Below are 15,740 nucleotides of genomic sequence, written 5' to 3' on the forward strand. Positions count from 1 at the left end.
CGTTATTTCGGGCTAAGCCGAGAATTTCGTTGAAAAAATCCAATTCATACACCGACAAAATATCGTAAAGTTATTAATATTTTCTTAAATTCTTATTATAGTTTTTATTAAATCAACACGGATTAATACAACCTTCGTGCTTCTATTGTGCTAAAATTACGCCAAGAATTTCTTTTCGCTTGCGGTTACATATACATATAATAAAAAAACAGATCAAACGCGATAGCACAACTCATGCAATATAGAAAATAATAATATTGTTAAATAATAATTGTCCCTGTAATAGAAATATGATGCTTTTAACCATTTTCATTTTATATGATAATGAATCTTTTATTATGCATTTATATTGTTTCAACATGAAATATCATGTTTCATAAATTTATACATATTAGATAGTATAATTTATTATAAAGTCAAAGTTACCCATACACATGTTGAACACATAAATCATACATTATGTAAAAAAAAAACATATAGAGAAAAATATTTTTTATTCGAATGCATACGCACAGACTACGAGGAAAAACTATATAAAATTTTAAAGACATTTATTTTTACAAGACTACATCATTTAATTATTAATAAATCATCAATGAGCAGCATGTTACGTAGCGTGCCCACAAGTTGAAGTTTAATATTATTGCGTATTTTTTATGAGAATGACATACAATTGATATCTCTATGTACAAGGATGGAAATTAAATTTAACAAGATTCGTTCGCATGTGATCGATACGGATACGGTCTGCCTACGGGATGCCTGATATGCAAATAAATTATTATTTCGTGGCTTTCGTTAAATCAACTAAATTATTCCGTTAAATCGCTCCGGCGTCGTTTCGCCTCGTGCTGACGTTTTCCCAGTTTTCCGACCGGCCGAAAGTGAGTTACGCCGTTTCAATCGTCAGAATGAAAAGTGTCAAAGGACGGCATAAATCTGCTCGTTCAAAAACAAAGCGCCAGCCTCTGAAAACGAATATTCCGTGGAAAATATCGCGCGTCCTGGTTATTTAAACCAATGGTATATTCTCTATGGATATTTCCTCCTGTCAAGATAAAGGCTTCGGCCATGTCACTATTATTTTCTTCTTTTTCCAAAGTATAATATTTTACTCGTCCTCAGCTTGCAGCAAGGAGCAAGTTTGTGCGCGCAAGTATTGCTTTCGTAAATGCGCTGGTAGAGCACCTCGGTAATTACGCCGATGCGATTAAAGCTGAATTAAGTCATAAAGCGGCTGGTCTTACGCGCGAGTCTTGAAATATTGCGAGTAAAAGCATATAACTTATTAACGCAGTTAATGCCGATCTAGAGGTAATTCAACAGGATGCAATCTAGCGAAATAACATACACTTCAGACGTTTTAATCGAGGATAAAATTTCGCCAATCGATTGGACACTTGATGATACGGACAAGAGCGCAATTATACGTTTAATATACTTATTCTATCTGTTTTTCTCTTTCTCCCTCTCTCTATCTCTTTTTATTTGTTCCCTATTTCTTTTAGTACTCTTTGGAGCAATTGTCTGAAATTGCACTTAACAGGAGGGCTCTACAAATTGTTAGCATACGCAAGAATTTTTTATTTGAAGTTCCTTGAGTTTTATGAAAAGATAGATCTTTATTGTTAATCGATCGTTCAACACATATATATCTATTTGCAAATCATTTAAAATGATAATAACCGTATAATACACTTATAATATCGACAAATTATTAATAATTATGAAGAAGAGAAAAAGAGATGTATGCGCTATTCATTGTCCAACTGTATCTATAATATGTATTTTATTTTAATTAATTAATTAATTGATTAATATGTATGTTGAAGCAATTTTTATATTTACATAAAATGTTTGCAACTAAAATAAACTGTTTATAGATTCTTGAATATTTGTGAGAGAATATTTCACATTGAATGGACCTCCGAACGTTTTCACATGGAATGGCAAACTACATGAATAACGAATAGCAATAAAGTGAGCTTGAGCTCGCATCTATGGCGACAATTTGACCAATGACAAGTGTATACATGCTTTGATATGAAAGAAATCTATTTGAAAGTGTAATGTTTTATGCGAGAAATTATGCATAAAACTTTTCATACGAGGATTATCATATGTAAAAAATATATCTCGACAATATATATGTACGGTGATGAAAAAAATGTTTGAAAACGATTTGAAAAATTGATTGAATACAAGTGTGTACGTAAAATATACAAAAAAGATATACATACATATACATATATATATATATATATATATATACATGTATATGCATACATAAGTATTTATGTAATGTATACGCGCTATCGGAATATTAAAGCGATAATTTGCTCGCGCAATTGTTATGAAGCGACGTCGAAAATCAGATGTATTCAAACGCAAAATGTTAATTTCTGTAAATTAATTTTGCGTACTCTTTGTAGCGTATTATTGCATTGGAAACACAAATCTCTATTGAAAATAACTTATGAACAATTATATATAAAGGTAACCAGCGATTTTAATGCACAGTTATATTGTGAAATATACTTTTTGCTTTGCTTTTTATTCTGTAGTAAAAAACAATTATCTTAGAAGTTATTTTGGAATTAAAAAAGTAGAATTTATTAAGGAGATCACAAAGAATAGAAAGTTACGTTTGTGTTTATTCAAAAATTATTCGTTGATAAAACTAATGTTCATATTTATATACTTAATTAATAATCTTAATTAATATCATGCGAAATGCAATGCAGATTAATAATCTGAAAACAAAATTCCGTCTACTTAGTTTATTAACAATCGTGTATTGATCATGCTGACGTGCACAGAATGTTTCAAAATAATGGTAACTATGAATCATCCTTTATTAAATTTCAATATTAAATTATGTCGATAAATTTTCGAGATATTTCAAATAAGATTTACGTTTTACGTAAATACATATTTTTGATAAAAAGATATTGCGATTCTTATAGAATTCTAAAAAATAAGCACTGCAAAACTTTGCTTCCTTATCTTTTCGAATTTCTGATTTTTTTCACTTTTTATTTGTTATCCACAACTTCTCTTTCTCTCCTCCCCCTCTTTTTTGTAGTAAGATAATTTTTTTATGTAGAACTTTGCAATATGATAGTTACATTATTACATTTTGTACTTTTCTTGATTGATTATAGTTTCACTAAAAATTCTTTAATAACTTTTTTTTCATTAACTTCATTATTTCTTCCTACAAGATAATTTGCATACAAAATCATATTACATGCTAGAAATTCGTTATAGTGCGGTGTCAGGCGCGTCGATTCTTTCGTAAATCCCGTGACGCCGGTACCTCGATATTGCCGCGGTACGGAGGAGAGAAGCCTCGAGTGAACAGTACGGAACATAATAGAACAAGGGGATGAAGGGTCGAAAGACAACAGAATAGAATAGGCCCGGGTCTTCCGGGTGCAACTCTAATCATTCAGTAAGGTCACGTAACTGCGACTACGAAGACGTATATAGGATAAGACGACCTAGGCGAGAGAGACGATACTTACGGGCTCTCCGTTGAGCTTCCATGTAACAACGGGGGCTGGTCGGGACTCGCCTGAGGAGCAGTTGACTCGTAGCGTCTCGCCCACCGCTATGCGCTCCTTCTCGGTACGAATCGTAGGATCGGTTTTTGGGGCGTCTAAGGCATAATAATTATGTCGTTTAGCACATGCGGCTGCTGCACGACGACACTAACTCGACATCTGGCGAAACGCCAACGGCGCCGAGGGCGTACTAGCGGAAACGGACTTGAGTAACGACCCCGTCATGTTCGCTATCAGCGACGGGGGTGTCCAAATGACGGATCTCTCAGCGCCGTTGTTGTTGCTCCGCATTTTGTTGAACAATTTATAATTTACATCACGTGGTGATTTTTTTTTATTTCTGATTTATAGGCTCGATCTTGTTTAAAACCGACGATATTAGAACTGATCGTTGATCCTTATATATACTTACAAAATATATCGCCGTTTTGAAATGGAATGCCGTGATAAATGGAAACAGAACGCGCGTGTATTGCGGACAATCGGGGAGAGTAGCAATAAAGTTTAAATTTTTCTTTGCCGAAAGAAAATGAAAATAAAAAGTTTTTAAATCCCGATGATTGATACACTTACTGACTACTTCCATACTGGCCCGCGCTATCAAAGTGTGGTAGGAAGGACTGCCGGCTGACACCTCACACTTGTACGTCCCGGTAAGTAGCCTGGACACGTTCATCAATGTCACATCGTGCGCGTTCGATGCGGAATCCTGTAAAACGTGAAATCCGATGTACCGTGTTCCACCTATGCCCTCCGCCGTCTGCTGACCCACCCTCTCTATTTCCTATAATCCTCCACTCTACGATTCTCTCTATACCTTCCACCGCAATTTTTCTTGTTACGGCGGTACGAAAAGTTTTTGTCATTTTTCATGCACGATAGATTCGCATCAATATATATAGTTAGGGACGCTTTCGTAATCTTCAAACTTTCCACTATTTTAATATCGATAATTTATCAGCGTGAAATTATTTTCGCACTATCTATATATTAAGATTTTATAGAAAAGTCTAACAAATGTCTACGGCAATTTTAACATTTCTAATGTTGCTTCAATTAAACTTTACGCTCGGCAATCTGCAGTGGAGAGAAAGTTTGTTGGAAGTAATGAATAAGATGCAAGAAATATTCATTACGGATGATTCAGCGCTCGTAGATAGTTAACGTTCTTTTATTCCATTCTATGATGAGGATATTATAATCACGAAATAATAAACGACAGAAAACTGAATCGGACATTGTGAGAATCAGGCGTGTTTGTATTATATACTCTGTCTTATTGATTCTGTATAAGATAAAAGAGAGAAAACGATAATAAGTATCGATCGCGCATTCAACTAACTTTGCTAAAAGTATGAATCCTCAGTAAAACTGTCACTAAAGTAACACCGCTCTCGCGAGGATTCCTTTCAAAACGACATTCCTCAAAGTGCTTTTACGGGCGCTTGAAGAGGGAGAAATCCTTACGACGCCAGATATAGATTACTGAGCAGAGATAAGAATTTTTTACCGATACATCTTTGCAGAAAGCATCACATTTTAGCTATCTGTTAGATGCCGAAGAACAAAAGACAAAAGTTTCTTGTCTTGCAATATCGATCATAGTGACATCATCGATTCAAAACTTGTGTATGACTTTTGCAAAAATAAGTTAGCAATTTAGTCGATTTCATGTGCTACTTTTGGATATGCCAGAAAAATTTGCATATCAATCACGAAAACTTCAAATGCCGTAACAGTTTTTTTTTTTTTCAATATAGAGATACATAAAAATGCGCTCAGCGAGTTTTAAGCGGAAGTAAAGTTAAAGCGTAACTTTGCCATGTCATAAGAGATCAAATAATAATTTGAAAGAAGCATGATAGAAATACGTATCTGTGAATCTAAATTTCTAAATTATTATTATTATTCCTATGTCATTATATTTTATATAATCTTGTATAATAAATAGTTTTATTCACGCGTGTCGTATAAATATCTACAAAATATTAAATTCGTATTAAATTAATCTGCCTCTCCCCTTCTTATTTAATGTCGAATCCTTCTGATATTAAGCACTGTTCTAATATTGCTCGGCATTTTGTACCACTGATCGATTCTACCGAATCCGAATCTTTTAAATCTGAATCGCGCGATCCGCCTGCGTCCGCTCTCGCTCCTTTTTGCGGCTTCGTTCTTTTGCTCTTCGCAGGCATTTATATTCATCGCGGCGAGCGTCTCCGCCTCCTTTACAAACTATATCGGATGAGGGGACAAGTCTTTTTCATCGTTTCTTCCGCTTCTGGCATCGGCGTGGACGAGACGGTCGATGAAAAATATCATTGAAAAGGATTGCAGCCCCGACTATTCGGATCCGCCAGGGCGGAAACTGAGAGAGAGCCACGCGTTACCTCCTTTATGAAAAGTGTGAACATGCACCCTATTTTTCTGAGCGCGTTCTATATTCCCGATTAGATGAGGCTGCATGAGCAAATACACACACACACACACACACACACACACGCTCAAGTCTACAGATTTAAGTATGAATGGAAATAATATAGAAATTGCACTAATGCTTGCTGCGTCAAGACTTTACTTCCGCATACAATAAGAGAGATAAAGTGTTGCAAAATTTTTCAATGCTGTTGAAGCATTTGTTTTAAACAATCGACAATGAATTAAACTTTTTTGCATATTATTAATACATATAATTTGTATCACTTAATTCAATCATACAGTGAAAATCTCTATTGCAATGAAATCGAAAAATGCTTTCTAAAAATATTTATTTTTATATAAAGATATATTACATTTATACTTAAGCTTATTTTTACATATTTAAACTAGTTTTATATATTTAAATTTGATAAAATGCTCTCTTCCTTAAAAACATAAATATTCCAAGTTTTCTTTGTATTAGTTAAAACGTGACGAAGAATACAAGCAAGCTATTTGCTGCCGATTCATCGATTACATCTCAGTAACAATAGCTCAGTAGCGTTACACGGTATTACGGACCATGACTCACGTGGAACAAATATCGCCTATTCTTATATCGACTGAAAGTACTCGGGTTGTGGAGATATACGAGCCAATCGGGATAGACGATAGAAAACTTAATCGAATAGTGAAAAATTATTACCCTAAATCTTCGGACGCCCACGAACGCGCAACGATCCACTTTCACGTACTACGAAATGTTTCACGCGCAAAGGTATTTCTCCCTCGAGTTTAGCTCGGCGATAACGCGGTAATGATCGGCAGGAGGGATATTTTGTTAATGGCGTTAAAGGGAGAATATTATCGGCGCGGCTATAAAAGTGACAACCGTTTAGAAACGCATCGGGTTTTATCGTGATAATTTCGAAGACATACATGAGTTGATTGAGAAAACGTCTTTGAATTTACCTGTCACTTGTCGTAGCGCGCACAAATGTTGTAAATTCTTCATCGTTATAAAGATTACACGCGGCCGCGCATAGTTACCTACCGACTTGAGATGCTTTATACGTTCATGAAAATTCCCAGCTTCCTATCTATCCCAGCTCGAGTCGAGCTTAAATCTTAAGCGCCTTGCTATACTCGAGCGAGAACTGTTCGTCTCGCAAAAAAGGTCATATAATTCACGGAGGAGTCATTTTCGAATTAATATTCGTTTATTAAATTGTGTTTTGGAGAAACTATGCATCACAGAATATTACTGATATAAGATACTATTATCGTACGGTTTACGCTTTTAAAATTGTTTTCTATTTAAATATTTTGAAAAATAATAAAATAATTTTTCTAAAAAATGAGTATCGAAAAAGATTAATATAAAAATCTTAGTCTCCAACGCGTGTCATTTTTACAATTACAATAAAAGCGCGCACACCGAGAATCCCGTAAAATATCAAAATTTCCAGAATCCATGCAGAATTTCAGGCAGTTGGAAAAATGGAATCCTTATTGTCACGATTCGAGGGAAGAAATTGAGAAGACCTCCTTGCGTCGGATAAAGCTCCGTAACGTCGCGACGATGTTACTTTGCAATAGCTTCTTTCGATAGTTTCCGCTTTCCATATCGTTTTCTCCTTTCATCTCATCTCTGTTCGTTCCGTATCTAGAAATATCTTAAACTATGCAGGGTCTCCTGACACTTTTCAAGCAAGTGTCACCTCGCGTTCTCGCCGTTGTGTTTTCGCGCGTCGCTTTCTGATTACTTTTCCCTCCACCCTTTTGTTTTCGTTTCTCGTGTCCTCATTTACGCTCTCATTCATTAAGTTTCTCGTTTTCTATGAGATTTTATTCAATTGTCTTTTCTTACGCCGATGCCTCTTTTTCTCACTCTGCATAATTCGCGTCATTCTTTCAATCGTTCTCCTTCCTCAAATTATGCTTTTGCGTTTCCTTCTCTCTAAAGTTCTATTCGATAAAGTTTACGCTTTCGCGCGTTTCACGACCGCCTCTTTGCGGTAATTATCAGTAAAGTACGTCCCACGAGACTATTTTCCTGCCGGACTTCGGCATGCTTCCTTTGAGTTGTCGGACAAAAGGCAATGGGATAGGAAGCAAAAAGGAAGCCAGCGCTGGACGCTATTAAATGTACACGCTCTACCAAAGTTATGTATATGTCTTTCTTACGCTATTTCGCCTAAAATATTTATTGCTTGGATTATATCGCCCATTGTGAAATTTGTGAGAAGAAATTGGGTACTAGCAATTAATTAATTAAAAATTGTTCTTGTAATATCTGTATATTGATTATTCAGTGCTTTTTTAAAATAAAAAGCATTAATTCTTTTGCCACAGAAATTAACACTTATTTTTTAAATATTAATTTTTCAAAACTTTCTAAATGTTGTTAATTTTGCATAAAAAATATATATTATTTAAAGTTAATAAATGTTAATAATAACAAAATTATAGAATTATCGACTATTACCTTCGATAAATCTATGAATTGGGAATTTGGAAATTTATTTGAGAAGGATTTTTTAATCTTAGGATTTTTTATTATAGAGAGAATTTTGCGCCGCTTTTAATTAAGCCGCAATTATTAAAACAACGAACTAAATGCGATTAATTGTCAAATGCATTATTGCCGGTATCGCGAGAAATTCTTTTCGCACTTTGCATATATATTCAATAAGCGCAAACACATGGTAGGTACGAAGAGCGTTATACAAACCTACAGGATATTGCTTTCGCGCCGAGAGCTCCCTTGCGGAAAACGGAATTCTATTTTCTCGAGTATCAGGAAATTTAAGAAGAGCCGCACCTCTCGACAAATGCGAGAAAAAAAAAAAAAGAGAGAAATCGCGATTGCGGCGACGTTGAATCGACGTCAGTAAAACACAGAACTCGCTTGACCTAGGTTCAAGCCGTGTCGCGGTCGTGGTACACGCCATAAATCAGCCTATCGATTCCTTACGCTCCACCCTACTTTACCCTGCATCCACGGGAGAAACTTTTGCCTCTCCCTCCGTCGTAGCGCGGAAAATGCCAGCGGAAAAATGGGGGCGTCCCGATGCATGGGAGATTAGAAAAGATGCGGCGAGGGATGTGAAGGGCGACGACGTGTCCTAGGAAGCGACAAGAAGTTTCGCCGGACAAAAGAGCGCGGTCCAGATCTTCTCTCTTATCGAATCTACTTGCGCGGAGGCTGTGTTTTCCGCGGAAAAATAGATTACGGTCGGATCAAGCGCGCGCGAGTCGCAAAAACGATAGCCCGTCGTTTATTCGCGAGCGCAAAAATCGCGAGTCGGGGGTTTTAGTTCTTATCTCGACGACTCTTCGAAAGAGAGCGCTCGTTTGATAAATGGATCTTAACGGTGCATCGATACTTGCGCGCATCACTCTCGGGAAATACAATTTATAATACATATCGTACACAGCAAGAACGTTGGATTTAAAACAATGTTGTGATTTAAAACAGAGCTTCAAGATATTATCGATCAAATTTAAAGTTTGTTTTTTTATGTCCAAATCGTGTAGATTGTTTTACTTGAAATTCGGATACCGATAATGAAATTTTAATATAAGAAAATTTGGTAAAATTTTGGGAAGATGATTACAATATTAAATAAATATGAATTAAAACTTCAATCTTATTTATTATAGAATGTGTTATTAGAAATTTTTTCATAAGTTTAAGTAAAGATGAACACCATTTTTATAACGAACAGAGTACATTATAATAACCAAGGCTAGTAATAGATCTTTATGAAAGTGTTATTAAAAAAATAAGATTTTTATAGGAATTAATTGAAAAGTGACATATAATCAAGATAACACGCGGTAACACTCTCTCTCTGTTATTATTTTAAATATATAAAGAGAGCATTTTTTAAGCATTTTATATTATAGGTAGATATAAATATAAATATGTACGTATAAGAATTTTTATATATCATAAAATTAATAACTTTCTTATTTTTTTTTTTTTAATATTTTAACTCTTAATTATTGATATGGATTACTCACGTTGACTTGTATGCCGACGTCGAAAATTTTAAGCGGTGGATTGCGCTCGGGTATGTAGCTATAAAATTCAATATTATCGAAGAACCATTGTATGGTGTACAAGGATGAGCCCTCCAAGTCGTAATGACATGACAATGTTACGGTATCGCCTGATCTCACCATAGCCGGCACGTTTATCGTCAGATCTTTTAAACCTGTTGCACCTGCAAACAATAAAAAAAAAATATATTATTGCGAGGGGTGTTTAATCGAACGTAATCTGCATCTCTATATATACATAATGCGTTTTGCTTGAGTGTGAAAAATATTATTTAACATGATTCATGATATACGACAATTACGATTAATTTGCGAGAAAAATGCAGACAGACTAATTTGCTCGTGTATTATTCTCGTAAAACTTTATATATATTGTGAATAGTCGCGATGCATTTCATTGGTGGACGATATCTTCGAATATGATTCGATGGATTAAGCACTGCGTCGGTCGGAAAGTGGGACGGCCATAAATAATTTAGGTAAATTTTTCAATCCGCGAATTAAAACTTTGTGACGTGATTTAATGCTTTATCGATCACTGATTGTGCAAACTTGTTTTGCAATTGATCGGCTTTTCATAAATGATGGAAAGTGTCACGTCGAAAGTTTAAAACATTCATTAAACTTTCGACATATCTAAAAAAAAGCAACGCAATTTAAATAACTTAATTAAAATGAGATTTATATACGACTGTTACTTTTCGAAACTTTAAGAATCTAGAAAACTTATTTTTCAATTTACAATTTATTGGCATGTACATATATTATTTGTACAGCTTATTGCTTTATTCTATTATAATTATAAAAGAGTTAGCAAATAATTATAGAAAAAGACTATCGCAATCTTATTAAAAGTTTATTATTAACACTACAATAATAATTTAATCATATCTTTATTATTAATCATATCTCTTAGATTCACGTATATATATAAATACATGAAACAAAAATATACAATTTGATATAAACAATATCTTCAAAAACTATTTTTTGTTTGCCGAGCAAGATATCTCTATTCTGTTATGTTCTCTCTATTCAATAAGATATCGAAAGAACGAGGGATATATTTTCTTGGAGACAGATTTTTTTCCCCAGATTAAGTCTATACGAATAGTATCTCCATTCGTTTCGGCCTCTCGAGGGAAGATATTTTGCTTTTTAAGCAGTTTCCGTTCCGGTATAACAAATTTCAAGCGTCATCAATTCACATAAAAAATAAGTTGACTAAGCATCAACAATTGCGAGTTGAGTCAAAAAATAATCAAAGCGATTGTCTTAAAAAAATTCAGTTTTGTTATTATCTGCGTTATAGATTTTAATGAAAACGAGACTATCATCTCTATAATGACAATAATGATAATGACAAATAATATATATTACAAATATTAATTGTTAGATTTCATATAAATTAACTGAGAATTTCATTAGCATGAATGCAACCATCTCCTTATGCACGGTGACAAATCCATCATTGTACATAATTATTATTACAATTATAGCATAATTGATTATATCTCTGTCAGTGTTTATTATAAAGCGTTTAACCGAGAACAATGCCGCAGCATATAATGTGCAGGATTTTCAATGTAAACGCTAATTATTTGATTGTATTAACATTGCTAATAGATGAGAGTCAAACAGCACGCAGCATTGTTTTCATTTTCGTCGCGCTACGTCGCAAAAATTATGTATTCTTAGACAATGAATGCTGATAAGGATTATGCGTCTGCAGCTGATAAAAGCGATGATAGAGAACATCAGCGCGATTTTAACATTCATATTTCTCGCTTATCTATTTGAATGAAACAAAGAGAATACAAATTCATAAATGTTCCTCGTCAGATTGGAAAATGCTTTATTCGCGCAGCCGCGAATATTTCCAAATTCAGTTAAAATACGATATATAGTCTTTTCCACTCGAAAAGTTTGCGGTCATTGGAAGTTTCGTTGCCGTCTTTTCGTCGATTTCCAGTCGCTTCGAATCCTATTTCAGGAGAGCGATCAAAGCGAAAAGCCAGTCCCTATTTCCATGCAAGGCAAAGAGAGAGAGAGAGAAGAAGAGACAACTATTATCTCCCTGCTTACTCTTCTCTTTGCCTTCTACCCGAGAAACCGATCACGTAAAGAAGAAAGTGCTGCCCCACGCGAGTTAAATTAATTTAATGTGTGTATGTGTTGAATTAAATGCTTCCGATAAACTTCATTGAGCTTCTCGCGTAAAGATGAGGCTGTCTCCGTTTACGGTACAACTTATTTGGCGCGAAGTAAACTATTCGCGCCATCAAGCTAGCTGTGAAAGTAGGGAGGATCGCAATTCCGTAATTAGTATAATAAATAATCTAGCATGAGAAACAACGTTTACATAATGTAGATGCATCGCGCACGTAACGCTACGCTCCTTGAAATGGGATAAAAATGCATGAAACATGTGTCGCATAGAATGTGCGCTTTCGCAAGACGCGAAGAAACACATAATGTTTTCCCCTGCGTAGCACCTACAAACTTAAATGGATTTATAATGTTGCTAGAGAGTAGAGACGATCCCGCAGTACATTGCTATATACATTGCGGCGAATTAAACTATGTATAGTAGAGATGCGTTATCGACGCTGTCAGATCGATAGATTCGCTACGAAGGGTCTCGCGCAAGTTATTCTCTTGATCGAATTTATCAATTTTTTCATACATTTTCTCGAAATTTCCCTCTCTTTCTCTTACCAGTCACATTTAATAGTATCTTGGACCTGTTTCGCATAACATTTCGTTAAGCAACTAACCCGACGCTTTTACTCCCATGCGGAATTACAGCGGAGAGGCAAATGGAAATGCATCTTCGCAGAAATAGCCGGACATAACGTGCAAACAGCGGAACGTCACGATTAGACATTTCGCGTACGGCGCACGATGCCCGTGAGACATTTAGTTCGCCCGAGAAGATATTCGGCGGGTCGAGTGCCTGTTTGTTTTCGCCATTAAGCCGGAGAATGGTGGGTTAACTGCTATCCAAGGGTCGCGGAGAAAGATCGGTGATTAAGCGCGATAAATAATTCCGAGACACACACGGCCACATCTGGCGTAAAGCTGAGGGCAGATAACGCCATTGTGAGCTCGATCTTGCGCTTTTTGAGAGCGCAACGGAGAGTGTAATTTCGCAAAAGAGTCGGCAGATAACATGCAAATGTTGCAACATCTCGTTACGCAGAATGCTCTCGATACCGTAATAGTAATTTATTGTCCGTATATGTCCGTAAAGACACGCGCGTATAAATACATGAAGAAGTGACGTCACGCCTAAATACAGCAAGATAAATAGATTGATTTACAGATCGATCATTTCGTAAAATTGAAACTTTCTTTCCTTTCTTTCTCTCTCCCTCTTTGTAGATTTTAGCTGATAGTAATTCGTCAAAAAATTTCCGTTTTACTTGATAGCAAAAAAAAACTGTCATTTTTTTTGCAATTGTGAAAATCATCTTTTCGAGAGGTCTTTTTTTGTATTATAAATGATTAGATGAAGTAAAATATATAGTTTGCTAATATATTTTTTATCACATTTGTTTTACTTTTTTTAAAATCTTATTTAACAAAATTTATTTTGCGTTACAAATTATATTTGATTGTTTAAACATATTCAAATATTTAACATACACACTTTTTATCTACAATAAATATCAATGTGTTACTTTTTCTGAAATAATAAATACCATTTTTTACAAAGCAAAATTCTTTTAGAAAAAAATTGATATTAACTGACGCATTACAATATTTTTTTTCAACAAAATCTGTTATATTTTTTATATTTATATTTTAAATCTGAATTATTATTCCAAAATACATATTAAATGTAATTATTAAAAGTTATCTTAATTGAGTTTTTTTGTTTCAGCTATATATATATATATATATATATATATATATATATATATATATATATATATGAATTAAATATGAATAAATCACAATTGCAAAAGATATCAAATGCAGAACATCGCAACAGAATCGCTCCGCGTTTCCATAAAATCGATTAATCGTTGCATAATGCAGATGCAAAATTCAAGTTTCATTTAATGTATAAATAATTAATGCAATTTTCAGCAAACAAAAATAAGTACATATTATAATTGATCGAGTAATTAAAATTTAAATAAATACAACAATTTATCAATCATTATACTAAATTTGTATCCTATGCAGTTGAGAGAATAAAAAAATTGGATTAAAATGGCATGGAATAATTAATGGCCAACCAAGAAAAATCTGATAAGGTGTAATCCAATTTATTATAGTACTACGTTAAAGAACTTGTGCGGATAACCGCATTTATGAAGGAAAATCCGCTTTATATTATTCCCATATTACGATCTATGCCATTGCTTACGATAGCCCGACTCTACTATCGGAACGCGATAGAGTCTCGGCTTAATTACTATATTCTCAATAAATGTTGCAAAACCCGCGCTCGTTTCACCTAACGAAGCCGACATAGAAGAAAACAAATATTTTTCTCCCAGTGTTCGTGTTGATTGCAAAATAACGGGCTTTATTGGCTATTATTCGGATTGCGGGTAAGAGCTTTCGCGCCTCCGCGCGCGGGGCGGAATACAATCCGGACATAAAATACGAATGAAACCGGCGCGCGAACAGCCGCGATCGCCGATATAACATTACACATAAACAAAGCTACGAGATGTGTTGCGCATGCCGGGATGTTCGCGTAGGGAATCGATAGTAAAATATCCGGGCAGAGAGTGGATCGGCAGCGGCCGCCGACATTCTCGTTCGCTGACGTCGCGGTAACCGGGATTTTGTCACACTTATCGATCGCGTGTGTTTATACATATAGTCCGTCGTTTTGTAAAACGTTGCGAGATTCTTCACACACGCGATTTATTTTTCATACATATATTATATTGCCGGCGAGCGCAATAAATGCATCGTTAGCGCGAACAAAGCTTCAATTAGCCGTTTTTGCCGAGTCACGATTCAGATCGTTAGGCGCAACTTCAGCGAACAATTTAATATGTTACTGAATTTAATATCATCGAACAATTATATGTACGCATATACATATACATATATAACGAATATATACATGTATACATACATATGTAGGACCAAAATTCTCGTTTTGCGTCGAGAGAACAGTACGAGTCAGTAGTAAAGTTACGTATCGAAATTAAAATTATTTTTGACGAGGTATCGCTGTCGCAATTAACGCATCGAACACGTGACGCCAAGTATTTCTCGCAATACGTTAACGCTTTTTATTTACAGCAAGAATGACAACGTAAGCACTTTTGCGCGAGCTATTATATCGTATTTAGCGACAGGTCGCATTCATTTAAGCTCAGTGTCGACCGTAAATGGCGAATGTTATGTACGACTGGACGATTCGGGCTTCGGTAAATAGATATAGGAACAAATGTGGACGAGCAAATTCGTATTGGGCGCGGTTCAATGAACGCGAATGGTAGGACGAATATTTTTTTGTACGGGTTTATGAAAAAAGCAATTGAATGTACGTGTATCGAATGCGTGTATAGATCGCGCGCGCGATCTCGCGTTACCGCGCGAGAGCATTCATCATTTCTCCACAAACGGACATGATATACGGGGATTGATAAAAGGGATGACTTGGCCGTCAAGTATGTTGCTTTTTTTTATCTGCTCTTTTTATTTCGAGTTTCC

The 15,740-nt window shown here is 35.1% G+C and overlaps 1 protein-coding gene across 2 annotated transcripts in view; it reads right to left on the reverse strand.

Annotated features, from left to right (window-relative positions):
* Nucleotides 1-15,740, reverse strand: part of LOC126850530 (uncharacterized) — a 133,679-nt gene that overhangs the window by 19,535 nt on the left and 98,404 nt on the right. For both annotated transcript variants that reach the window (XM_050593652.1, XM_050593653.1), the window contains exons 2-4: nucleotides 10,014-10,216; nucleotides 4,140-4,275; nucleotides 3,528-3,661 (exon numbers count right to left, since the gene is read on the reverse strand). In XM_050593652.1, coding sequence (XP_050449609.1) covers nucleotides 3,528-3,661; nucleotides 4,140-4,275; nucleotides 10,014-10,216 — 473 coding nt within the window. The remainder of the gene's footprint in view (nucleotides 1-3,527; nucleotides 3,662-4,139; nucleotides 4,276-10,013; nucleotides 10,217-15,740) is intronic.

The sequence above is a fragment of the Cataglyphis hispanica genome, chromosome 6 (assembly GCF_021464435.1).
Source record: "Cataglyphis hispanica isolate Lineage 1 chromosome 6, ULB_Chis1_1.0, whole genome shotgun sequence".
NCBI classification, from domain to species: domain Eukaryota; kingdom Metazoa; phylum Arthropoda; class Insecta; order Hymenoptera; family Formicidae; genus Cataglyphis; species Cataglyphis hispanica.